Genomic DNA, 25,163 nt, shown 5'->3' with positions numbered 1-25,163 from the left:
GCAGAGCAGTCACACCTCTGCCCCTAAACCTTCCAGTCACTCCCGCTTCTATCACCTCCTTTGTTTTCCTCAGTGTCAATGAAAAACAAATTTCCAGGGAGAGAGATGGAAAGGGACATCTGGCCTTTGGACATCTGGATGTCCAAAGAGGGTAGCTTCCGTGCTGTGGACGTGGACTGGAGGTTCCGGAACCTCAGGGCAGGATGAGAGTGAGACGGGTATTAGAGGATCAAGAAACACCAGGGAGAATGTTCTTTTATTCTCCAGACCGTGTGGTGCAGCTTTAACGGCTGCTTTGCAAAGCTTGAGGAAGGCCGAGGCAGGTCTCGGTAGGTCGCTCAGCCTCTGAGCTGGGGTGGTAATCATGGAATAGGAGGAGGAGGACGAGGGGACCCTGGCTGGTGGAGCTGACCGCGTGGCCTCCTCTCCCTTGGAGATGTAGCTCCGTCCCTCTGAAAAAGCAAAGCACCAGCTCCCCCTCCGCCCCCACCTCCCGCCTGGTCAGGCCCTGGGGGTCATCCATGCAGGCTCCCGGCTCGGTGACCCTATACTTAGTCTCCCCCGGGCCGAGCCTCGATAGACACAGTGAGCCTCACGGAGCCGCAGCTCGACCTCAGGTCCCACTCCTGACTGGCATTGTGGGTCAGTCCCGGGGAGCCCGACCCCTGCCTCGGGGACAGCTGGATGTTCAGCCAGCGACACCGGGTCTCGTCGCAAGCGAGCACCACGGTGCCCTCGGGGTTGCTGTAGGTGCACCGGCTCCCGGCTGCCCTCTCCTCCGCTACCAGATCCCAGCTTTCCCCGGGCTCCCTGTCCTCCATCCTCGGGGCCTGGATGCCCAAGCGGTCCCGGGTGACGGGACACACCAGCTGTTCCTCCTTTAGGGCGGGCAACACCTGGCCCTTCAGGTAGGCGGGGCCCGCACAGTAGGTCTGGATGTTGAAGAGCCGGTCGCTGTACTGGTTCAGCCAGCTGAAGAGGTAAGCCAGGTGGCAGTCGCACTGCCAGGGGTTGCCGTGCAGGGCCAGGTTGAACAGGCTGTAGTTGGTGTCAAAGATGCCCTCGGGGAGCGTGGTCAGCAGGTTCCTGGAGAGACTGAGCAGCTCAAGCTTGGACAGGTTCTGGAAGAGGGCTGGATGCAAGGCTGTCAGGTTGTTGCTGCCCAGGTAGAGCTTGACCAGCCCCTCCAGGTCTCTGAAGACGCCGGCGGGGAGACAGGGGATGGCGTTGTGCGAGAGCGTGAGGGAACTGAGGCTGGACAGGTTCGCAAAGGTGCCCTCGCCGACAGCCTCCAGCTGGTTGTAGGACAGAGACAGGCTGACCAGGGCGGGGGTGCGAGCGAAGAGGCCGGTGGGCAGCGTCCGCAGTGCGTTCCCCTGCAAGTTCAGGAAGGTCAGGCGGCCCAGGGAGGAGAAGACGGAGCCGGGCAGGTGCCTGATGGTGTTGTGCTGCAGCCACAGCTTCTCCAGACGGAAGAGCCCCGAAAACACCGTGGGCGGCAGCTCGGAGATGGAGTTGCCGTCCAGGAAGAGCTCCTGGAGGCAGCCCAGTTTGTCAAACACACCCTGGGGCAGGCTGGAGAGCGCGTTGCTGCTGAGCCTCAGGGTCTGCAGGCTGCCGAGGGGGTCGAACAGCTCCTCGGGCAGCCGGGCCAGCAGGTTCTGAGCAAGGTTGAGGGTCTTCAGACGGGCCAGGGGCCGGAAGAGCCTCCCGGGCAGGCTCTGGAGCCGGTTGCCTTGCAGCTGGAGAGACTCCAGGGCGTCCATTTGGTGGAAGAGGCCATCGGGCAGGGCCTCCAGCATGTTGAAGTTGAGGGTGAACTTGTCCAGCGAGGTCAGGTTGGAGAAGGTGTCGGTGCTGAGGTTGGAGAAGGCGCTGCCAGTGATCTCCAGGTCCTGGAGCCTGGGCAGCCCCCCGAAGGCGTCCGGCCCCAAGTGGCGGAGCTGCGTGTTGAGGAAGACCACCTTGGTCAGGTTGGGGCTGCCGCTGAAGGCCCCAGCTCCCACCGTGGTAAACAAGGTCTCTACGAAGATGACGTCTGTGGCGTGTGGTGGGAGGTCTGGCGGGATGGCAGCCAGCCCCTCATCGGAGCAGAACACTTCCCCGATGAAGCAGTCACACCCCTCCGGGCAGGGCTGGGCGTGCCTGGCCAGGAGCAGGAGGCAGGCCCAGGGTAGCCAGGCTCTGGGCAGCATCTCCTGACCCCAGTGGGAAGAGAAAACAGAAGTGACGCCTTAAGGGCAGTGCAGCACGGTGGCCAGCGCACCGCTGGGTCAGCCAGAAGACCCGGGGTGGGGGGACAGGGACGGGGATCAGCTGTCAGGGAGGCCACCCGTTGGGGCAGCCGTTTGTGTTTTCAGTGGTTGTTCCCATACTGCCTCAGGCAGCCTCGTGAGGTCAGCAGGACCAGCATTCTGACCTCCTGACACTGTGAGTGTCATGTGGCCTGTGCCCAGTCACCCTGCAGGTTAGTGGCAGGACAGCGACCCAGGCCTCTGGGACTTCCCATGCTCTTTCCAGATGAGAGAAAGGGCGGAAATGGGATAAAAAGGCATGAAAGACGGGGTGTAAGGAGAGCATGGGTATTTTTGCCCATGGAATTTTTTAAGGTCATGGGTCAAATATGGGCAGATTACTAGTGAGTTGGAAATCTTTAAACCGTAACTCTTCCTCAGCACATTTCGGACCCTAATTATGAGGAGATTTCAGCGTCTGCTCCTGTGCATCCGCTGAGGGTGAGAGCAGCAGAAGGGACAAGACATTCTTACCTCGAATGATCCCTGCTCCTCACTACGGCTGCCCAGTGCTCTCCTGCCCACCTGACTGTGCCCCCCACCTCGGAGCCCCTGGAACTCTCCAACATTGTGTGGACAAAGAGGGTCCCAGCTGCAGGGATTCCACAGACCAGTAGGTTTCTATTTTCAAGGGAAGAGGACTGAGTTTTTCGTTAACTAAAAAAAAATTTTAAATGCCAGCATCCAACCACAGGATTGGATTGGCGCTGCGGGTCATAAGTGTGTTTTAGGGTTCAGTCTGTTTTGTATGTGAACTATCAGCCAACATGTAAACATGGAGAAATCTCACATTAAAAGTCCAGATTTCAGGGGGCCCCTGGGTGGCTCAGTCGGTTAAGCATCTGACTTCAGCCTGGGTTGTGATCTCGCAGTTCGTGGGTTCGAGCCCCGCGTCAGGCTCTGTGCTGACAGCTCAGAGCCTGGAGCCTGCTTCAGGTTCTGTGTCTCCCTCTCTTTCTCTGCCCCTCCCCTGCTCACGCTCTTTCTCTCCTTCAAAAATAAATAAACATTAAAAAAGATTTTATTTTTTTAAAGTCCAGATTTCAGGATGATTTAGGGGCTGTGGGCTCACATTCCCACGTGACAAGACCGGCTGGGGCTTTGTTGCCCCATTAGGGGGTGTGCAACCCGCCCCCCCTCCAGGTTGCTAAGCCCCCCACCCATCGTTTCCATGGCTTGTAGTGGCCCAAGCTCCGTGAGTTTGAATACAAGCTCCATCACATTCTAGCTGTGGGACCGTGGGCGTCTTACTTCATCTGTAGTGCCTACCATGTCAGGGGAACTGCGAGGACTCAATGAGAACAAATAAGCAAAATTTTAGGCCAGTGTCTAACATGGAACGAAAAATTAATAAAGTGTGTTAATTATGGTTCAAGGTTGCAAGCCACCTTGCATCATTACTCATCATTACATCATTACTCTTTTAAACACCGAAAGAGTGGGAAGAGCAGAATGTCCTTTAGACAGAATACATTTGACTTTACCAAAAAAGACAGAAAAGAAGTTAGGAAGGGAGAGAGGAAGGAAGAAAAGAGACAAGGGAAAAGGAAGAAATACAGAAACAGCCTGTCCCCAGTAAGCACTCACAATTGGCTTGGTTTTGGAGAATGTGGACCCCAACGGCCTCTTTGCTGGCTGCTTCTCTGCTGCCCTCTGCTGGCTGCCTCTTCCATTCCAAGATTCCACTTCTGGCCAAATGGCTCCGTTTGCAAACACAGTGTTTACAACAGCCCCCTATACCCTCCCCCCATTCAGACACTCAATAACTCAGTTTTTCCAGGAACTTTTCTGCCGAATCAATAGAGAAGGGACCATTTGTCCCACAGAAAGTGCATACCTCCCTTGAGGCTCCTCTGATGCTTGCAGAGACACTGAGTCAGCCACAGGAGGTGGCCGGGAAGGGCACATAGTAACTGCGCCTGCCTGCCACTCAGGCACAGGCGGGAAAGTAACAAGCGTCAGACAAGCGTGTGCCCCCTGGTGCTACAAGGCTTAGGCCAGCGGTTACAGAGTTCAGCTTGAGCACAAGACTTTATTCTCTTGAGGTCGTACGTATAGGATACAGATAAGAAGCAGAGGTTCTGGAGAAGGATGAGGCAGCCACTGCCCCACCCCCACCCAGGCTGCCCCTAGGGATCCTGACAGAAGACTTCCTTGAGCCCAGGAATGAGGTGTCTGGTGGTTGCTTCTCCATCTTGACAGCTAGCTGGGCCCTCCAGAACGGTGGCCTTTCATGGCTGTCCTTTTTTGTGAGATGAGGCTGCTCATCTCTGTGCTCAGCGTCCAGCACGGTGCTGGCTTACCGTGGACTTGGTTAGGGTTTGTGGCCCCAAACGCTTCATCGCTGGTATGAGCAGCGTGGGAGATAGATTTGCCCTTCCCTAGCATGGTTCAAGCCCAAGTGAATGACCATCAGCCAGGCCGTGAGAGCAGACTCGAATGCTTCTCCTCCAGAGAGTAAGAGAGGAGAACAATTTTTATGTTAAATGTGCCATAATGCATAATAACGCATACTGCGCCAGTATCCTTCCTTGCAAACCCCTTTAGTCTTTGGTTATCAAAGGCAGGTTCCAGAAAGACTTCCACTAGTATGGACATGAAGGCCCTGGAGTGAATATATACAAGGGACCTCACGTGCTGTCTGTCCCCAGATCCCTAAGGGCATGCACTTCTGTGACATAATCAGCGTAGTGAAAATGGACCTGGGAAGGCAGCCCACATGAGCCGTGGCCCCTGGGTACCTGAAGCATGATTTCAAATGTGGGCACTGGGGGGCCTGGGGGGCTCAGTCGGTTACGTATCCAACTGTTGATTTCGGCTCAGGTCATGATCTCGTGGTCATGAGATCGAGCCCAGCATCAGGCTCTATGCTGGGCATGGAGCCTGTCTGAGATTCTCTCTCCCTCTGCCCTTCATCTGCTCTCATGCACACTCTCTCCCCTCCCTTTCTAAAAAATAAAAAATAATAATAAAATATAAAATAAAATAAAATAGGGGCATAGCCTCCGGATGGCTATGTCCCTATGGTTTTGCAAACTTCTCACCCCTTGGAGGTGTCATGGTGGGAAGAGGGCCAGAACAGGGCCTCTGAAGTTCAGGAAAGAAAGAGCCCGGTCTGGGGGGGTTGGAGGAAATAGGGGATGGCACTCACAGTGAAGGTGTGGAACACTGACCACTTCCAAATGATCCACTCTCAGCCCGAGACTCATTGTCACCACTCTAGAATGGCTAAGAGTTTGTGCTCTGGAGTCAGACAGCATGGGTTCAAATCCTGTCTCCATCCCTCATTAGCTGTGTGGCCTTGGCTGAATTACTTAACCTCTCTGTGCTTCAAGGTCCTAATCTTCAAAACAGCAAGCTTCAATACTACCTTCCTCATGGAGTTGTTCTGAGGATTGAATGAGAAAATGTGTTGAAAGCTACAAACCCAGAGCCCTGCCCACAGTGAGTGTTCAGCAACAGAGCGTTAATGACCCTGATTATTCTGAGTTCAGGCCAGTCCCAGCTTTGTTCTGAAGTCGTCACAGAAGTTACCTATGGAAAACCTGATGAGATCGTCCAACCACCCCATTTATGGACCAGCAAGATGCCTCTCTGTAGCACTTTTTCTGGCTCTTTCCTCCCAGCCAAGGGAAACATGTAATTGCTTTGTCCTTGGTTTAGAAGAGCACAGATTTTGATGGCTCTGGCTAGGATGCCCTGGACTTGGGCCCCTTCCTCAACCGCCCTTAAGAGCAGGTCACCGGGGGCTCTGGAGATGGGAAGTGCCCCTGCCTAGGCACCATGGAGCCTGGTACCAGAAGGGACTGTGGGGCGGCAGCCAGAAGATTCCTGCTTCTCATCCGAGAAACCACCTCTGCATTGATGCAGAGACCAGCCAATGTCCGCAAAAACTGTTCCATGCCTTTAGCAAGCCAAGGAAGTCTGGCTTTGGCGGGGGCAGGGAGGGCGGTTCACTGCTTGCAGATGAACTTTTTCCTCTTCTCAAGTTGCTTTTGGGTTGATACATTTCTGTGTGTGCCACAAGCCAGTCTCTCATCCACCACAAAGCCAACCCTCACTCCTTCCAGAGGGTGACGGGAGCCCAGAGCCCCAGCCCCAAACCCCCAGCAGACTGCTGCTATACTCAGAGATGTCGACACTGGCGTCTGCATGGCCAACAGGGCTGCCTTCTGCCTCTTGGACCCCAGGGCATCCGAGAGCAGCAAGAGGGGCTTCAGAGGTTGGAGCCACCGACTGCTTCATACCGGTCCCCGGGGAACGCCTGCCACTGCCTGGATCCCAGCCTCCTTTCCTGGGCTCCTGCCTCCACCCCAGCCAGCCGGCCCTCCCCACCCTGCTGCCCACTGTGTCCCAGGCAGGGGAGTGGCCCCTCGGGGACAGTTTCTGCACTCGTAAATTGAGAACAGTCACGATAGTAACACTACTTCCTAGATTAAGGCTTTGTTACAGTTAGTGCGGTAATCACGTAAGAGAACTGGTAATGACGTAAGGTAAGTGACATGGTGATATAAGAAATATACATTTGTGGTTCGAGCCCTGGGTTGGCCTCTGTGCTGACAGCTCTGAACCTGGAGCCTGCTTCAGATGCTGTGTCTCTGTCTCTCTCTGCCCCTTCCCCACTTGTGTTCTTTCTCTCTCTCTCTCTCTCTCAAAAAAAAAAAAAAAATACACATAAAAAAATTGGGGGCACCTGGGTGGCTCAGTCAGTTGAGCGTCTGACTTCAGCTCAGGTCATGATCTCATGGGTTTGTGAGTTCAAGCCCTGTGTCAGGCTCTGTGCTAACAACTCAGAGCCTGGAGCCTGCTTCGGATTCCATGCGGATTCTCTCTCTCTCTGCCCCTGCCTTACTCTCACTCTGTCTCTCTCTGTCTCTCTCTCTCTCAAAAATAAATAAAAATTAAAAAACAAAAAAGAAATATACATTTGCTCTCTTTATCATGGTTCTTGACACAGCTCCAAAAACCCTTGAAGCTTCCTGAGAGATAATAGGGGGCTTCTTTTGTTATTCATAGTCAGCGCCTTTCAACCCACATCTTTATGTCAATGAAGTGACTCTCCGTGGGCCCCTAGATAAAGTTCAGATTGTACACCAAGTATTTGCTGGGGTAATCTTTGAAAAATAGAACTGTGGGATTTTACTTTTTTTCTTTTGCTTTTATCATATATGTTTTACATTCTAAAAACATAACAAACCAGTGGCTTTTGATATAAGATCAAAAGTTATCATAAAAATTCAGGTCATCCTGTAAAACACACAGCACAGTTCCAAACACATAATGGGCTCCCTTGATTTCTCTCCCTCCTTGCAATTACACTGCAAAAGCCTGGAAGAGCCCGCCTCCCAGCTGCCATGGTGTTCTCGAAGATAGCCAGCCTTGTGAAATCAGACAAGTTGTGAACTGAGCACGGTGTTTCCTCGAACGCTTTCCACAGGGTGCCACCTCTAACTCCTGTTTCTACAGCCCTTTTCATTTTAGAATGCCCCCAAGACTCCCCATCCTGCCTGCACCCCCAGCCCGTGCAAGTCACACCTCCTCCAGGAAGCCCTCCTTGACTGCATCTCCTGGGGATCCCACAGGCCATTCCCGTCCTCAGTGGATGGAACGCTTGGGTTCCTCTGCTCTAAATTCTGATCACTTGTAGCCATCTGACTGTGAGCCTCAGGGGGCTGGGCTTCTGTCCTCTGCAGCAGGTCCAACCTGACGGAGCGCCCCCAGCACCGAGCTGAGCCTGGGCGAGGTGCTGTGTGCTGAATTGAACCACAAGTGTCTGTGGCTCGTGGCACCCTGTACATCACGCCTTATGTTCCTTCTGCTTAGTGGAGCCGGGGGGCACCTGAGCTCTGCCGGGGCTGTGACCTGGGTTCAAATTCTGACACTGCTACCTACAAGCTGTGTGGGCTTGGCCAGGTCATCCAGCCTCCATTTTCCCCTGCACGATTATAACCCCGTCCCTCGGGGTTAAAATTAGTATTCAGTGCGTAAGTTAGATAGTAAATATAAAGCATTTAACACAGTACCTGGGCAACAGTAAATGTTCAATAAAAGGTAGCTACATACGTATTTTATTCCTAGAGGGACTATAGACTTTGTCAACTAAGCCAGGACTAAAACAGGAGCTATGGATAATTATGCCAGGGTGATATTAACAAGGCATAAGCGAGGCTGGAACCAGACAAACCTGGGCATGTGGTTGTCTGCTTATCCCCACGGTTCACTATGTGCCCCCAGAACACAGGGACCGAGTCACCTTGATCTCAGGAAAGCCTTGCCTCAGGCCAGCACCTGAGCACCCGGCTGAGCACTTCAGGGGCTTCTCCTCCCATGGCAGAGGACGCGGATAGTGCAGCCTGCCTGGAGTTGGGGACGTGCTCTGAAACCTGGGAGAGTGGCCTTCCCCTCTCGTGCCCCACAGCCGGGACTGAGGCCAGATTCCTCCCACGTCCCCACAGACCCCAGGAGACCTACCGTGAGGGGCTGAGCAGGTGCACACCGGCCGCCCTGGCTCTTCCGGTGGAGCGGAAGGGTCTGGTGTGGTCTGTGATCAGTATGAACCCAGCAGTGCCAGCACGGATCAAAGTTCCAGGCAGTGGTTCCTCCCCTCACGTGGCCTAAGTGTTCCCGGAATGTCACCAGGGTCACAGGACAGGAGAATAGAATCTGGCACAAGGCCTCTAAAGATTACAAAATAACCCTGAACTGTTTCCATGGACAGATCCACACTGAGGCCAAAATCTGGCTAAGATCCCAGGCCTGGCACCTGCAGGAGGACCCCAGGGCATCCACTAGGCCCTAGAAAGTTTCCAATAGGCCTATCCCGAGGTGAGGACTAGGACCGGGGGTCCACGCCTACATATCCTCTCCTGGTGAAGGGCCAGGCCAGTGCTGGGAGCCTGACCTCAGCCAAACAGCCAGCCACAGACATCTGCTGGGCTATCAATGACAGGAGACATTCTAAGAGGGCTGTGGGCTGGTTCCTTGGTTTGTCTGTTTCATAAACCAACTTTCTAAAGCCTTTCTGGGTTAAAAAGGGAGAAGATAGAAGGCGGTGGATTTGGGCCCAATATGGAGAGGCATGCTTTCACCACAGGGCTAGCCAAGGATGAAAGACATTGCCTTGGGAGGCAGTGGTTTTCCTGTTTGGAGAGGTTCATCCAGGGGCTACAGAATGAGGCAAACTGTGTGTGGGAGGAGGGGGAGGAGGGAAGGGGAGGAGGGGGGAGGGGGGAAGGGAGGGGGGAGGGGGAGGGGGGAAGGGAGGGAGGGGGTGGGATGTGTATATGAGCATATATATGTTTTTTTATTTTTTTAATGTTTATTTATTTTTAAAGGAGAGAGATGGAACATGAGCAGGGGAGGGGCAGAGAGAGACGGAGACACAGAATCCCAAACAGACTCCAGGCTCTGAGCTGTCAGCACAGAGCCCGATGCGGGGCTCGAACTCATGAACTGTGAGATCACGACCTGAGCCGAAGTCGGACGCTTAACCGACTGAGCCACCCAGGCGCCCCAAGCATGTATATGTTTTAAGGGATGCAGGGTGAAGGCATGACCCAGATAAGCAATCTCAGATGATTTTCAATGTCCAGTCTCCCATTCAAAGCAGACTGTTGACTTTAAAATTCGTTGCATGGTATTAATATTTATCTCACTCCTTTTCAAATATTAACTAATATTTCATCAGCCAAACCACAAAGGTCTGATAAAATGTAGCAAGAAAACATTTTTCAATAGAGACATATTACAGATCCACACTTTGGCGGAGGAAAATGGGAGCATGTCAGAGGGGAGAAAACCTGTGGACCTCCATAGCTCCCACCCTCCAAAGCACCCGCCCTCCATAGCTCCCACCCTCCAAAGCACCCGCCCTCCATAGCTCCCACCCTCCAAAGCACCCGCCCTTCATAGCACCCAGGCTGACAGAGGCAAGATGGCACATTTGGAAGAATGGCCAGAGGCCAAGGGGTGAATGAAGGGGGCACACCTCTGGAGAAGACTCACCGCCAGGCTAGGGGAACAGTCCAATCTGCCCTGTGCTCTGAATAGGTTCTTATCACATTGACACTCATCTGCAGAAAGAGAGTTTGTCTATTTGTCAATATCATGGTGAACAAGAAAAATTGGGTATCAGTGGATCCGGGTTGGAATCCTGGCTCTTCACCTAATTAACCACACTTCACACAAGTTATTTTATCTCTACAAGTCTTTGCATTCCCATCTGTGGAATGGGTGTGGTAGAGGGCTGATGTGTGTGTGTGTGAAGGGGAGATTTGCATTAGGAACTCTAGGGACCTTCTGGGAAATGGGATAAAGGCTCTAACCCCTTTTTCCATTACCCAGAACTCCAGAAACTTGTCTAAGAGGCCAGGTCCAGGGTGAAGGAAAGACAACAAGCGTTGCCCCAAGTCATTGAAGCACAACGAGCACACTATTGACCCCCATTCAGGTCCAACTTCCTGGGACAAGCTTACACCTGGCAGAAGGGATCTAAGAACTAAAAGGGCCGGGGAAAATACAGTTTGAAGCTCCTTTATTGGGCATAGCAGCGGGATAAAGGAACAGCAGAGTCATTCCTCTCTGAAGCACTATGCCAGCCACTATGGCAACCCCTGCAATCTGGAGACCTGAATGAGTCCTGGGGACACCTGGACACGTTGGAGGGAGCTAGTGTCTTCTGACAGCCTGTGACTCACCGAGCTTGGTGCTCAGCACTGATAGGAGTCCTGAGGTGTGCAGGAGAGTCCTGTCCGCCTGAGTCTGCATGTGTGCATGTGCGTGTGCGTGTGTGTGTGTACGTGGACAGTCAATGAAGGCTGAGTGGACTTCGTGGCCTTTCTGGTGACATAGAAGAACCTCCAGTCTGGAGGTCTGGGGACCCGCGGCAGTCCAAGCTCAGCTCAGTTCACTAGGTGACTATGGGAAACTCATTTCCCCCTTGGATCTCACTTTCTTCAGGTTGAACCTATTCTTAAGACTCCTTCCAGCCACAGTGGCCTATAGATAGCATTTGTTACTCCATTTTTGTTCCCCCTCACTTTCGAAAGGCCTTTTCCCAGCTCGGAATCTACTCTCTGTCAGGGGCTGTCTGGGTCAGCCTTGCACACATGTGACAGGAGTAGAATCAACAGGTGTGAGATTCCTTAGCCAAGACGTCCATAGAGAGCACAGGCGTCCTGTGTATACCATTTATTGTTGATTCTGTACACCACGGTTGTTACGGGCAGCATCCAGCGAAGTTGGACCCCCAACCCTGCCCACCAGGGCTCACACTCTATAAAACCCTGGGGGCCTAGAAATCTCTAAACGCATTACCAAGCACCTGGGATTATTTGCAGTGATTCTCTAAGCGAGGCGAATATGATCTACTTTTGAATGCAGCATGAAGGCAACAGGTTGGTGAGAAGGAGCTCTCCGTAGGTGAAGGAGAGATCCAGGCTGGGAGGAGTCTGGCCTGGAGAAGCACCCGCCCGGCCCCCCTCTCCGAACCCCAGTGATGGCTTCTTCCTCGAGCCCTCCACCACCTCCCCAGCACCCTGGATTCGGTTCTGACTGTAGGATCTGTGGGCTGAGCTCGGAGTGGTTTGTAGCTAAAGGCTGGGATACAGCCAACGTCTGGTTACCGGCTCTAGTTACCTAGTTATCTCTAGCTGTCTGCTCTCCGTAAGCTTCCTGAGTTTGGAAACAGATTCCTGGAACTGCTCTGCACTGACATCTGAAGGGCTGTGAACTTGTGTTGTTGCCCATGAAGAGTCCTGAGAGCTGAGCTGCGCCCTTAACTCCTAAAGAGGAAGAGAGCGCACACACAGCCCCAACAGTTTCCATGAGAGGGGCCTTTTTTCTGTAAGGGATGGGTGAACTTCATGTTTTCCCGTATTGACCAGGCTTCTGGTCCACACACTACCACATGAGGTTCCCATGCCTGGGACTATAAGAAGCAACAGGAAAGTGACTCCCATTCTCTCGACTGATGAAAGCGCAGGACAGGCCACAAGGTCTCGTACAAAGTTTGAAGACAGAAAGGAAACCCACAGCCCACTGAATAACGTTGCGAAAGAAAGTGATTTTAGACCCATTTCAAAGGGATAACGGTAGTACCTATGCACAAGGGTGTTGTGAAGTTTAAAAAGAAAATGCTCGTTAAGTGCTTTAAAGGGTATCTACGCACTTAAGTAAGCATCGTCACTAAACAGTGGTTCTAACTGGCTTTTATTATCTTTCCTGCAACATTAACATTAATGGAAGCTGCTAGTACCGGCAAGGTGAAAAATTAAAGTGAACTCTGTGCCCTACCTCAACCTTGGGGGACAAAGCAGCTCGCTCCAGCGCTGAGAAGTGAGCAAATGCAATGTCTTGTTGGAAAGGAAACTCCACCCACCTTTTCTGGTAGCTTTCTGACCAGACAACATGGTGCAGAGAGGCCAAGACGCCTGCCGAAGAATTGGAGGCCCAGTGGCTCCATCCAAGCCACTCTGATGAAAGAAAGGGACAGGCAAGCCAGAGGGTCAGGTAAAGGGGACACACTGGATGAAGATGACTCCTTCCTCACCTCCCTGCCATCTCTGGCCCACTTGCACCCTTGTACAATGAGACACCAGAGGCGGTGCCACACCATGCTTCCTGTCTGGTGGAAAGCAGGCAGCTTCCCCTGATGGCCCCAGGATCGAATAGGGCAGCACCATCAGTGGAATGATGCCCATGCCCCAAGCTCTGGGCTCACTTCCTTTCATGCTCTGGCAAGTGTCAGTACCTGTCCACTAGTTGCTATAAATATTTTGAAAACATTTTGGAGGCCCAGATTTACCTTGGAGAGAAGATGTCTTTTGCCTTTGACAAGCCCTGTCTCTCCCAGATTCTCTGGGACAGAGAGTATAACACTACTAAGTGTACTAGTTAGCACATCCCTTCACGGACCCTTTTTGTTGGGAACCTGGTAGCACCGTGCTGCTAAGGCCTCGCGGGATTTCCCATTCGTCTTGTGCTACAGAGGAAACTCGTAAGAGCCAGTCAGGGTTTCCCAATCGTGATAGCATTGGCTGCAGCTCTTTCCTGGGCAGACATAGGCACCCGAAATTCTCCATTTCACTGTTTTTACCTCTCAACTGATAGACCAGTTGTCCAGACGAAGATGTGAGTTGCCCTGAGCAAAATTTCTTTACCAGTGTGAATGTGTGCAGAGCAGGAAGGGTGACAAAGGCAGGCATTTATGTGACTATTATAACCCCAGACCAAACAACTCCACTCTCATAACCAGGCCACAGGCACAAGGAGTCCCAGAGAGCCCCCTGACCCAGCGTGACCTCTCTGTATGCCCTGATGTTGCCTGCTGTATGTGATGAACGTCCGTGTCTTGCTGACTGATGGGGGATTTTACCACGCTAACAGGATTACCGGGTTCCATTACAGTTGGCTTTTCAATTAAAGGATCTCATCTCTGAACTATTTCACTTCCCTCAAATGGGGAGTGAAAATTAAAAACAGATATAAGGCATAGCATGCCCATAAAAGGACCAGGCAGAGGGGCCTCCGATCAGCAGCAGACAGCTTGCGGGCAGAGAAAGGTCTTCTGCAGTCGAGATGCCTCTAACCTGGCCATCCTGGGTGCCTTGGGGCGTGGGGATCTAATAACATCTGCTGTCTAGGCCGGAATGTACCCACATCCTCTCCGCCACCCCTGGCAGCTGGGCCTTTGCAAGGGCTGGCTGGCAGGGACATTGAGGGGCTGGCTTGGCTCATGGGGACCCATCTCCAAAAGCCTGTATTCTCCAGTTAAAGCCCAGGATTGAAGATACTAGTGATACTCTGTTTCTTGATGTGGATGCTGATTACATGGGTATGAACTGTTCGTGAAGATCCATCCAACTCTACATGATCACACTCCCACGTTTCTGTATGTATGCTACACTTCAATAAAAAGTTAAAAGAGAAAAACCCTAGGGGTGAACATAAAGGCCCCCTGGTACCTGGGTGCTTTCTCCATCCAGTACCAATAAGCTGATTTTAAATGTTTTTAGGGGGCAGACATTCTACATGATCTTATTCCCCAAGGGACCAAAATTTTCAAAGCAAAGTCTGCAGTTCAGAAATATTCTCCACGAGGCTGACTTATTGCACTGGTGCCCTTCTTCCTTTTCCAGATAACGACCCCGTGAGAGATGTTGACAGCGGCCCTCTCCACAGGAACTGAGCGACATGGTCCCTCCTTGTCTCTTTCACAGCATCCGAAAGCCAGGGTGCTTGGCCACTCTCAGGAAGCCAGTTGAGTGGGTGGAAGCCTTCTTTGAGGACAGAACTCACCCTGCCTTCAGGAGCAGAACATTGACAGGGGACAGCCATGCCACAGGCGGGGGGGAAGCGAAGGAAGGGGAATCAACTTACATCATACTTGGGAGGGGAGCTGCCCCCCTCCCCCCGGGGAGAACTAGTCCCACAAAGTGAGCAGACATGGGAACGGAGTCTACAGAGGCCAGCAGGGCCGTGGACACAGGGAAGCTTGTTCTTGGAGGAGAGCTGGTGAGGCTGTGGAGAGGGGCCTTCTCGAGTGAATTAGACATGAATTAGAAACCCCAGGGGGGTTTTGCCGTGGCCAGTTCGATCTCCCTGGTGGTTAAGAAGGCCCTGCAAGAGCTGATTCTCTATAGGAGAACAAGGCAGGTCAGGAAAAAGTGGGGGGGGGAGCCTTTCTCTTGGGGAGCAGAGAGGAAGCAGGGGATGGCTCTGTGGACCCAGGGGTGGAGGTGGAACAATGAAATTCCCAGATCTTCCAGTGGTCCCACTGTCCCCCAGCTCCGCCTCCAGCCCGCCTCTTCAACACTCATTGGGTGCCTTCATCTGCATCAGGACCGCATGGCTCCTCTTCCTGCAGCAGCAACAGCAGATGCAGGCAGCCAGGGAACAGGCCAGGGCAATGATGCCAATGACAATGGCGGCAATGGCCAGCCCGCTCTGGGCCTGGGTCATGCCCCACGTGCCACGGTCATCGGTGACCTCAACGGTGGTCAGGTCGGTGTAGTCCTCCACGGAGCTGGTGAACTCAGTAGTGGAGGAGATGGGGGTGGTGTCGGGGTAGCTGGGTGTGTCCGGGTACTGTGGTGTTTCCGGGTAGCTGGGCACCTCGGGGATCACTGGGACCTGGACACTGGGGACAGCGGCACTGACGCTGACGATGATGAGGGACTGGCCTCGGACACTGGGTGGGCTGAAACATACCGGGAGAGTATCTGTCCCCAACCTGGGCTTGTTGAGCAGAAGCCAACTGCGGAGTGGTAGGATGTCTGAGTCGCATCTCCAGGGGTTGTCATAGAGCCTCAGCTCACACAGGTGCCCCAGGTGATCGAAGATGCCCATGGGCAGGTTCTCCAGCTGGTTGTTCTGCAGCTGGATGGTCATGAGGCCATTGACATTGGCAAAGATATTCCCTGGGAGCTGTCTGAGGCGGTTGTTCTGCAAGGAGATGTTCTGTAGATTGACCAACATGCGGAAGACATTCCCGTCCAGCTCTTGAAGCGCATTGGTGTGGAGGGACAGCTCCCGCAGCTCCACCAGCCCATTGAAGGCGTCTGGGGAGATGTAGTTGATCTGGTTACGACTGAGAATCAGGACCTGCAGCTGGCGGAGGCTGCTGAAGACGTTGTCAGGCAGAGAAGTGATGTGGTTGTCGTAGAGCCAAAGCTCACGCAGGTTGTGCATGGGCCCAAAGATCCCCGGAGAGAGCTCCTTCAGGGAATTCCCAAAAAGCGTGAGACGGTTGAGCTGGGGCAGCTGCATGAAGATGCCAGGGGGCAACTGGGAGATGTGGTTGTTGGACAGATAGAGCTTCTGGAGGTTACGGTTGTTGTGGAAGAGGCCAGGGGAGAGCATGCCAATCTGGTTCTGCTGCAGGGCCAGCTCCTGGAGGTTTCCACACCCATCAAAAGTGCCCATGGGGATTTCTGAGAGCCTGTTCTCATACAGCCGGAGGACCTGGAGGTTGCCCAGGCGCTGGAAGACCCTGGGCGAGAGATGGGTGAGGCTATTCTTGCCGAGATTGAGCTTGGTGAGGCCCACCAGGTGGTCGAAGACACCATCAGGGATATATTCCAGGTGGTTGCCGTGCAACTGCAGCTCCTTGAGGTTGCTGAACTGGGAGAAGTGTGCCGGCTGGATCTGCACCAGCTGGTTGCTGGACAGAAGGAGCGACTCGAGGTTGTCCAGGCCCTGGAAGAGGCCAATAGGCAGCACCTGAAGCTTGTTGTTGGCAAGGCTGAGGTAACGCAGCGAGCCCAGGCTACGGAAGGCACCTGGCACGATGTGAGACAGCTCGTTCTTCTCAATCCTCAGGGCAATGAGGGCTGAGATGTTGAGGAATGGGGACTCGTTGAGTTCAGTGATGTGCGTGTTGAGGATCTGCAGGCTCATGGCGTTCCAGGGCAGGGGAGTGGGCACTGCCACGATGCGTGCCCCAGTGCACTCCACCTGGGAGGCCCTGGAGCAGGTACACTCAGTTGGGCAGCCATAGTAGGCCAGCCCTGCACTCCAGGCTTGGCAGCCCACCAGCAAAAGAAGGTAATGTTTCAGCGACATGGCCTCTGCAAGGGGAGAGAGCACACGTGAGTCAGGGTCATCTCACCAACACTGCTGTTATTTTTAAGCCCACGTCAACCTTTGGTGCCAAACACCAGCTTGCCTTTGAACCCCACAACCATATGCCCTGCCATATGCTACTTACGGTCCGGTCAGCAAGCCCCTTCACCTTTCCCACATGCCAAGCAATTCCCCCACCCGGAGTGCTCTTTGTCCTCATCTAAATCTTCCCCATACTTCCAAGTCTCGCTCAAATGCAGTCGCCTCTAGGAGCTTTCCCCAGATTCTGTGAGTCAGCATTAGTTACCCTCCCACGCAGGTGGTCTTCCCAGTGTCCATTATGGCCATGCCACAGCTGGCCTCGTTCGGAATTCGTTGCGTCCCCGTCTCTGTCCCTCTCTAGTCAATAAGTTTTTCAAGGGCAGGGATGTTCATCATTCATCCCCAGAGATTCCTTCAGGCAGGAACAGTATCTTGTCTGGGTTGTACCCTGGATCCAGCCCTCTGGATCAGACACATCCTTGTATCCCTCACAGCGCAACTAACTTGCGGGTTGAACATGACCTCCTGGGGAGGAGCAGATAGGAAATGAGACCTGGCAGAAGATGCTAAGACCACAAACATGGACCTCTTCTGGGAAAGCAGCAGCAGCCAACAAAGGTGGGATGCGCTGCTGATCTGGCAGAAAGGACGAGAGGGCAAGTTCAGCTTTTCCTCTGCCTGGCACTTCCCGGCACTGCCCTGCCCCATCACCACCACTGACAACCTGGCCCTTCGGTACCCCTTCCCGGCTTTAATTCAAACCCTTCCCAGTGAAAGGAAATTATCTATGCCACTTCCTGTCTCTCTGGAAGGAGCCAATGCCTGGGGTCTACCTTCTGGGTAGTTCCAGTTTCCACAAAGAAACATTGAGTGGCCTTGAGTAAGTCCCAGAAAACTTGAGATGCACTTTGAGCTGAAAGGTGGTAGGGCCATATGCTCCCACAGGGCATGGTGCTGATCTGGGAATGGAGCCCAAACCCATGAAAGGTTCGATATTTGAGGTCAGAGGTGATATTTAAGATCAGAGGTCAGAAGTGATACATATACAGATATGTACATATATATATAATTAGATATATAATGTACACAATGTGGTGCAGCCATGAGCTGTGGGCACTGAGCCCTACGTAGAGTTAAGAACCACTAACTAGCTGTTTGACCTGAAAGGAAACTTGAAACCTTCAAGCTCAGCTTTCTCGTGTGTTAAATTGGGAGGATAGCCTCTGCCCCTTCTTGAGGCCGCTGGGAGGAGCAAACAGAAGAATGGATGTGGGGGTGTCCTGCACAGTGTTGTGCAAATGCGTGCAGTTGTTCAAGGTCATCCACAACTTGGACTCTATAGACTCATGGAGACAAGAAGGCCTCAAAGTGTTTTTAATCTTGGAAATCTTACTCAAGGGGATTAGAGATTTCTGAGTATGTGTAAAGCAGTATCTGTAACTTCGAACTGAGGTTCAAAGGGGTCTCTAACTTCCAAAGGGCGAAGAACGGCTGATCATACATCCGCACTATTTTCTGGGGATGAAGGAAGCAGGGAAACTGAGGCTCAGAGCTTAAATTCGGGACCTCCAGATTCTTGGGTGAGTGCTCTGAGTGTTATTGCAATGCAATACAGGTCAGAGCAAGGAATCTGAAATGATGGCATGTGAGGCATAAACTGGCTGGGTGGGGAAGGTATTTCTCTAGCCTCTCTTCCTGAACTCATGGAGTCCAAAGTCTGGCCCATAACTCAGAATAATCCAAGCTTCCCAACCTGGCCTTAACTCAGTGCACCCTTTCCCTGCCCTCTCAACAAGCCTACTCTGAGGACAGAACCCAAGTTTATCTCTACCCACCCAAACCTTGATTTTTCATTTATTCACAGCCCATCCAAGCCCCGACCTGTTGTATTTTTACATTAAGGACTTGAGTAACTATGTAATGTGTTGGAGAAAAGAAAGAAAGAAAAACTTGGCCACCAGAGTCTAGATGCAGAGGAATGGGGTCCGATGAAGCTATAGACACATCCAGAAGCACAAATTTGTATAGACAAAAGAAGGTCCAGAACTTAAGAGTGGAAAATGAACAGCCTAAACAGGGGGCACAGAAAAAGTGACTCAACATCCACCCCAGGGCAAAGACTTAAGACTTTTTACTGATAGTAGCAGAGAAAGAAGACTGACCAGAAAAACTAATGTTGATCTTAGCCTGCATTAACAGAAGTATTAAGTGTGGAACAAAGAAAGTGATGGTCTTCTTCTACATGGCCCTCATCAGGCCACACCTGTGCTTCTGTGCCCCAGCTTCAAGAAGGCCAATAACAAACTGGTCCCTTGAAGGCCCTGTAGAGAGGGGTAAGAGGACGGTGAGGGGACCTAGAAATGAGAACTTCCGAGCACCCGTTGAAGGAACTGTGGATAGATACCTGGAAGAAGATAGGAGGAGGCTATAAGCACTTGCCAAGAATACATGAAGGACTGCCCTGGGACACAGAAGGCAGCCTTACTGTGGCTCCAGAGGTCAAAAGTGGTGTGCAGAAACTTTAGGGGAGCACATTTCAGCTCACCACTGTCTGAATCAGAATGGACAACCCATGGCGTTAGTAAGCTCCCCATCACTGGAAGTGTTCAAGCAGAGGCAGACCAACTCTCTGGAAAGGATGCTGGAGGGGAGATTCCTACAGCTGGGAGGGTATTGAACTGGATGACAGCTGATGTCCTGTCTATCCCCCAAGATTTTGGGATTCTAAGGCTGAGTCCAGAGCAAGGATGTGAGATCCATATACCCAGCTAATTGTGCCTGTGCTCCCAAGGATCTGTGTGGACAGGTGTGGGTGTTTGCCCATCTCCTTGGTACATGTGTGTGTGAAAGACCCCCTGGACTGGCTTAACAAAATGGGGCGCCTGGGTGGCTCAGTTGGTTAAGCGTCCGACTTCAGCTCAGGTCAGGGACTCACAGTCTGTGGGTTCGAGCCCCACGTCGGGCTCTGTGCCAACAGCTCAGGGCCTGGAGCCTGCTACGGATTCTGTGTCTCCCTCTCTTTCTGCCCCTCCCCCCCTCATGCTCTGCCTCTGTCTCTCTCTCAAAAATAAATAAATATTAAAAAATTAAAAAATAAAAAAAAAAAGGAGAAGCTCTAAATGCTCCTGGTAATGCGATGTGCTTCATTTATTTTTAATGTCTACTTCTATGCTCACCATGCTTCAAAATGGTGCTGTGGTCCCAATGTCGGGGACTAACTTAAGTGCCCACAACCTGGCAAGTCCAAGGCAGTCCCTGTCAGATTTCCTCATCTGTAAGTGAGGGTGTGGGATGAGATGCCCTCTGAGGAAGCCATCTCAGACCTTCCCTGAGTCTGCATTCCCCAGCTGGGGCGGGGGGAGGTGGGGAGGGCGTCATGCCAGTCTCAGGGAGGGCCCAGGGCCAGGGGAGGGTGCCTCACGGCTTGAGAAGAAGAGAGAAAAGATAATTCCCTTATGGGAACAGAGCCACTGTTGTTTAAAATGGACCACACTCAGCTTGACAAACATTGCAAGAATTTGCAGATTTTCCTTCTTATAAATCCTTATGTCTGCGGAGTCCGCCCCAGCGCCACACGCAGCAGCTTCCTGTTTTCCAGCACTTGTTCCCACCACAAGGAACCGACTGCTCCAAAGGACCTCCAGAGGGCCCACCTCCAACCCAGCTACAGAGCCCTCAGGGGACGGAGGGGCCACAGGCGCGGGGCTGGCCAGCCAGCGAGTGCTGCGGGCGTGCTCAGGAGCCCGGCACACAGCAGCCTAATAGCACACGCTGCCCGGTGCCGCTTGGCAGCCGTGACAAATGCCAGTTAAAGACCCACAAAGCTACCCTAATTATACCCTCCTCCTCCAGGCGGCCAAAGGCGTCCTCAGTCACTGCAGCAACTCAGCCCAGCCCCTGTCCTAGGAGGAGGGACAGCCCGGGGTCTGTCGCCGGCCCAGGAATTCAGTAAGCCAAGCAGACGGACAGGCAGCTCACCCGGACACCCCGACGCGGTCCCTCCCCAGGAGTAGAAGCACTTGGCCCAGGCACTTTGTGAGTCTCTTCAGCAAGAACTGCCTGTGACTCATGAGTGAACACATAATTAGCGTTGAAGCCTTGGGCTTTGTTGGTTGGTGGGTTGGCACTTTTTTGGTTTATTACCATCATTCACATCCCCTAAACATGAGGTTCCCTGGGAGGAGATGCCTTCTTATTGCAATGCCACGGAGCAAACTTCTGGAAAAAGCCTGGGAGACAGATGTGCGACGCTGGTCTTGATGTTAAACTGGAGTGTGAGTTTGGGTACATTCTCCAGGCCTCCTGTAAAGACTTCCAAGGGCCCTTGACTGGAGACAGAAGGGAAATCTGGCCTAAAGCCCCACCATTCACCTACCCTCCCTCCCATAGACCATGCAGGTTACCCTGAATGGCCGGCAACGCTACCTGGCCCGGCCCCTTCATGCCAAGACTGAGGAACTCATACCCATCTTTTCAGGTCTACCTTGTTGCAGAAGTTTCCCAGGCAGGGCAACCCTGCTTCTTAATCAGTGCATCTTCAAATAGCCAAGAGCCATTTCATGGGATTGGGGAGCCTCTGGTCCTGACCCCCTCCAGTGCACCCGGGGAAACTGAGGAACCGAGAGAAGATCTCCTTCCCTGGCCTATGCCCTCTCCCCACAGAGGTCTTCCCCTAAGCATGGCCTCACCTGCAGTGACATGTTGCCCCATCCAGCCGAGGGAGATGTCAGGCTTGGAGCTGTTGAGGGGCTGTCTTCCCCCACCCCCAACAACTCTGCCACCCCCTCCAGCCAGTATCAGCCTCTATCAAGTTGCTCATCAGTGCTTGGTCAACGGGCTTAAAGCCACTGATTGAGAGGCTCAGTGCATCCAGACGTCCCCATCGCACTAAATGGGGGGTAACCACCCTACACCCCAAATCAGTAGATAAAAATCACCTGGAAGATACTGGGATGCTTGTTGAATTGAAGTAGCATTGCAGCTGTGGGGATTAAATGAATCCTACCCACAAAGCACTGAGAGTCGTTCTTGGCACAGAATGAGTACCCAATAAATGTCACTGGTAGTTACTGTTCATTCTGCTGTTGAGTAAAACCAGGCTCTCTTGAGACTCCACCCACAGAGATCCTGATTCCTAGGCCTGGGTGGGCCCCAGACTCTGCAGCATTTAACAAATGCCCCAAGGGACACTGATGTAGGTGTCCATGGTCTATACTCAGAAGCACTCATTGGGGTCTAGCCCAGCTCAGATACATACTCCTGACCTGTGTCATTTCCTGCCAAGAAGAGAGAGACTGACCTCAGGATCAAGGAGGCTGAAGGCCAAATCACAGACCTCGCCCAGAGACCTCTACCAATATTCCCTTCCCTGGCCCTTTCGTCACCGCTGTCAGAAATCTGAGATTTGTGCTAATTTGAACGTAGCAGTAGAGGCTATTTCCAAAAGCAGCACTTAGAGCCCAGGGCATCGGAGGTGCAAGGGCCTTTTGACTATCCTGTCAAACCATCTGGTCATTTTGTAGATGGGAAAACTAAGGGGTCCAGAGGAGGAACGGACTTGTTCAAGGTCATACAGTCAGTTGAAGATTCCTGACATCCAGATCAGGACTCTGCCTAACTGTAGAGCTTGGTGAGCCCCTGAACCTTATCACGAGGCTTCAGGACCTTATCCACCACGTGTCTGGCAGTGCCTGAAAGGGGGGAAGAGGTGGCTTTACTCCCTCTGTCCTAAAATGATCTCAGGCTCACATGCAATCCACCCTCCAGCTGCCCAGCATTATTAACCAAGATCAAGTACCCCTCCCTACTCCCAGCCTGCATTGTTTGAGGGATGTCCTTCCTCAAGGCTGCTCTGATGCTATGTTGGCTCAATTTCACCTGAGTGGCCTGGAAGAGCAGAGGGCAGGGACAGAAGGGGTTGCCAGAAGGGATTAATCCCATAATCTGAACACACAGCCCCCTCGGGGTTTTACCTAAATTAGGAATGCTCTACCCCAAACACAAAGCATGCTGGAGCCCCAAGGCTCATCCCCCACCTGACTCGATTGTTGACCCCATCTCTCCTGGTCCTTCAAAGCCAAAACATTCTTCACTTGTTTAAAAATGAACATGAGTAAGAAAAAAGCAAGTCCTTTCCAGCCCCAGGGTTAGGGGAGGTAGGGCTTCCTGCAGAGGCCAAAGCAGGCCTGTAATTAGCTCGCAGGAAGGGGCAGGAGATACTAACAAAGTTGCCAGCGGAGCAGGGGAGAAGCTCCCACTCGACCCACGTTTTTATGAAAGAAGCCACTGGCTACAGCCCCCTGCTCGGGGTGACCCCCAGGGGACCCAAAACAGACAGAAATGGATGAACCTCTCAACAAAGCATCTTGGAAAAAGTTTCTAAATCCTATGTCCCAAAAGCCCCAGAGAGGCAGTGAAACCAGAAGTTATAGTCATTCGTTCGTGGTTGGGATTTAGGGAAGCAATTTGCCATGTGTAATCACAGCCTCGGGAGCATGTGCTGGCAGGACCGAGTGGGGACAGCTTCTCCCCCATCTCTCCTTATGTCTCGGCATCTGGAACTACTCCCATCTGCAGCCCACCACCCCCCCGGCATTTACAGAGCAAGCCCAGGTAGCCTCCAGTGCCCTGACTTTCTGCAGGGTCTGTTTACAACGCTCCCCCCTGGCCCTGACCTCTCTCCCAGGCCTGTCTCATCACTGCCGAGCCCACCCACTGACTCAAGACCACAGGCAAATGGGACTGTCCGGTCCTGACTGTACCCCAGCTGTCCCATCAGTGCAGTGAAAGAAGTGACAGCCGTTAGAGAATTTCTAAATTATGGAGACGGTGGCGCCAGCATATCTGGGAGTCGCTGGAGATCCAGTGCTATAATCCGAGAAGGTGCTGGCACCTTCAGTCTGAGTGACACCTTAATCCAAGAGCATCGCGGCCTGCCCTGAGGTAATACATCTGGCCCTGGAGGTAGGCTGGCTCTCTCACACTTCAGCACAGGGGGGAAGCTCTAGAAAAGTTCTGCTTTTCCACAGTTGGTTCCGTGGCCCCACTCCTGCCTCTACATCTGAGCAGAGATGCGGGTAAGGGTGCCTCAGTCACAGGATTTTACATGCACACCCAGCCCCGACTCCCAGCTCAGAGCCAGCAGCCCCGGCCACCCCCAGACACATCTGGCTGGCGAGAGGGCAAGGCTGCCGGCCGCCTAAGCCACACACAAACTTAGACCCCGAAACGATGCTCAGTCCACAGCCGAAATCCAAACTGGAGATCCGAACTGGGCGGGCACTTCTGCTGAAGCCACTTTCGTAGCAATCATAAGGCCCGGAAAAGAGGACAGATCTGTCTTCTGGGAAACCCTCCACTGGTCCTGGACAGACCCACACGCGGGCAGGCCACTGGCGGCCACCACAGTAAGTGCTGGGGGAAAGGACGCGGGTTCGAAATAACCCGAACCTTGGAAAAAGGGAACTTCTTCCCCTAATAGCACAGTCCCAGTGATAATTTAGTTAACTTTCGGGGCATCTGAAAACTACCTGGGCAGCACCGCAGACTGACCTCATGGGGCGGTAAGGGTAAGTGGGGCAGGGGGCGGGTGGCCCCAGGCTCGCGGGGGTTGGCCCCCTCCGGAGAGCATCCCCAGGCACCCCGCCAGCCTCTTCCCGGGACGCCGGCCTGCCAGACGCGAGGTGGGGGACAGAGCCGGGGCGCTGGCCGGCAGGAGGGAGGGAGGGAGGGAGGGCGCGGCGGCCGGCCTGCCCACTTACCAGCAGCTCGGCGCCCGCCCGCCGTCGACCAGAGGGAGCCCGAGAGCAGGACGCTGCCGGCTCAAGGCGGCAGCATGAGTGCGGCGGGCCCGTCACTCCCCGTATTTAAACGGTCCTGGCGTGAGTCACCGCCGGGGGCAGTGTCGGCGCGGTGGCGGGGAGGGGCTGTGGCCGGGGCGGCGGGCGGCCCAGCCGTGGGCACAGCCTCCTCGGAGATGCAGGATGCGGGGACTTCTCCTGCATGATTTAGTTGTGTGTGTGTGTGTGTGTGTGTTTTTTACAGAACATTTTCTCCTCCTGCCTCCAATGCTCCATTGGGACTCAGTCGCTGCCTTGGCCACTTCGGCTCTGGGAAAGCTCCGTGGCTGTAGAAAAGCATTGATTTTTTTTCCCTTTTTCTTTGAAATTCGGAAGTAATTTCAAATTTATGGATAATTTGCAAGAATAATACAAGGAACACTCTTCTGTGCCTAACCCAATTTGCTTATTTGTTAACCTGGTGGGA

At 53.1% G+C, this 25,163-nt stretch overlaps 2 protein-coding genes across 3 annotated transcripts; both read right to left on the bottom strand.

Annotated features, from left to right (window-relative positions):
* Window positions 1–239: 239 nt before the first annotated feature.
* CPN2 (carboxypeptidase N subunit 2) lies at window positions 240–8,896 on the bottom strand. 2 transcript variants are annotated; one of them, XM_045502565.1, is made up of 2 exons: window positions 8,766–8,896; window positions 240–2,198 (listed from the first exon to the last, which is right to left on the bottom strand). In XM_045502565.1, the coding sequence occupies exon 2, from the start codon at window positions 2,193–2,195 to the stop codon at window positions 552–554; it is 1,644 nt and encodes a 547-aa protein (XP_045358521.1). In that variant the 5' UTR covers window positions 2,196–2,198; window positions 8,766–8,896; the 3' UTR covers window positions 240–551. The 2 variants fall into 2 exon arrangements, with proteins under 2 accessions (XP_045358521.1, XP_045358522.1); XM_045502566.1 differs by having other exon boundaries at window positions 240–2,195; window positions 8,766–8,895.
* Window positions 8,897–11,468: 2,572 nt separating this feature from the next.
* LRRC15 (leucine rich repeat containing 15) lies at window positions 11,469–24,740 on the bottom strand. Its single transcript, XM_045502564.1, has 2 exons — window positions 24,659–24,740; window positions 11,469–16,861 (listed from the first exon to the last, which is right to left on the bottom strand). Exon 2 carries the CDS (start codon window positions 16,854–16,856, stop codon window positions 15,102–15,104), a length of 1,755 nt encoding a protein of 584 aa, XP_045358520.1. The 5' UTR covers window positions 16,857–16,861; window positions 24,659–24,740; the 3' UTR covers window positions 11,469–15,101.
* Between the last annotated feature and the right edge of the window lie 423 nt (window positions 24,741–25,163).

This window comes from Leopardus geoffroyi, chromosome C2, assembly GCF_018350155.1.
Source record: "Leopardus geoffroyi isolate Oge1 chromosome C2, O.geoffroyi_Oge1_pat1.0, whole genome shotgun sequence".
Taxonomy (NCBI): Eukaryota; Metazoa; Chordata; class Mammalia; order Carnivora; family Felidae; genus Leopardus; species Leopardus geoffroyi.
This window is presented reverse-complemented; position numbering and strand designations above follow the sequence as displayed.

Bases quoted from the DNA above. Each gene is read 5' to 3' on its own strand.
- CPN2 (XM_045502565.1), bottom strand. From the start codon at position 2,195: ATGCTGCCCAGAGCCTGGCTACCCTGGGCCTGCCTCCTGCTCCTGGCC.
- LRRC15 (XM_045502564.1), bottom strand. From the start codon at position 16,856: ATGTCGCTGAAACATTACCTTCTTTTGCTGGTGGGCTGCCAAGCCTGG.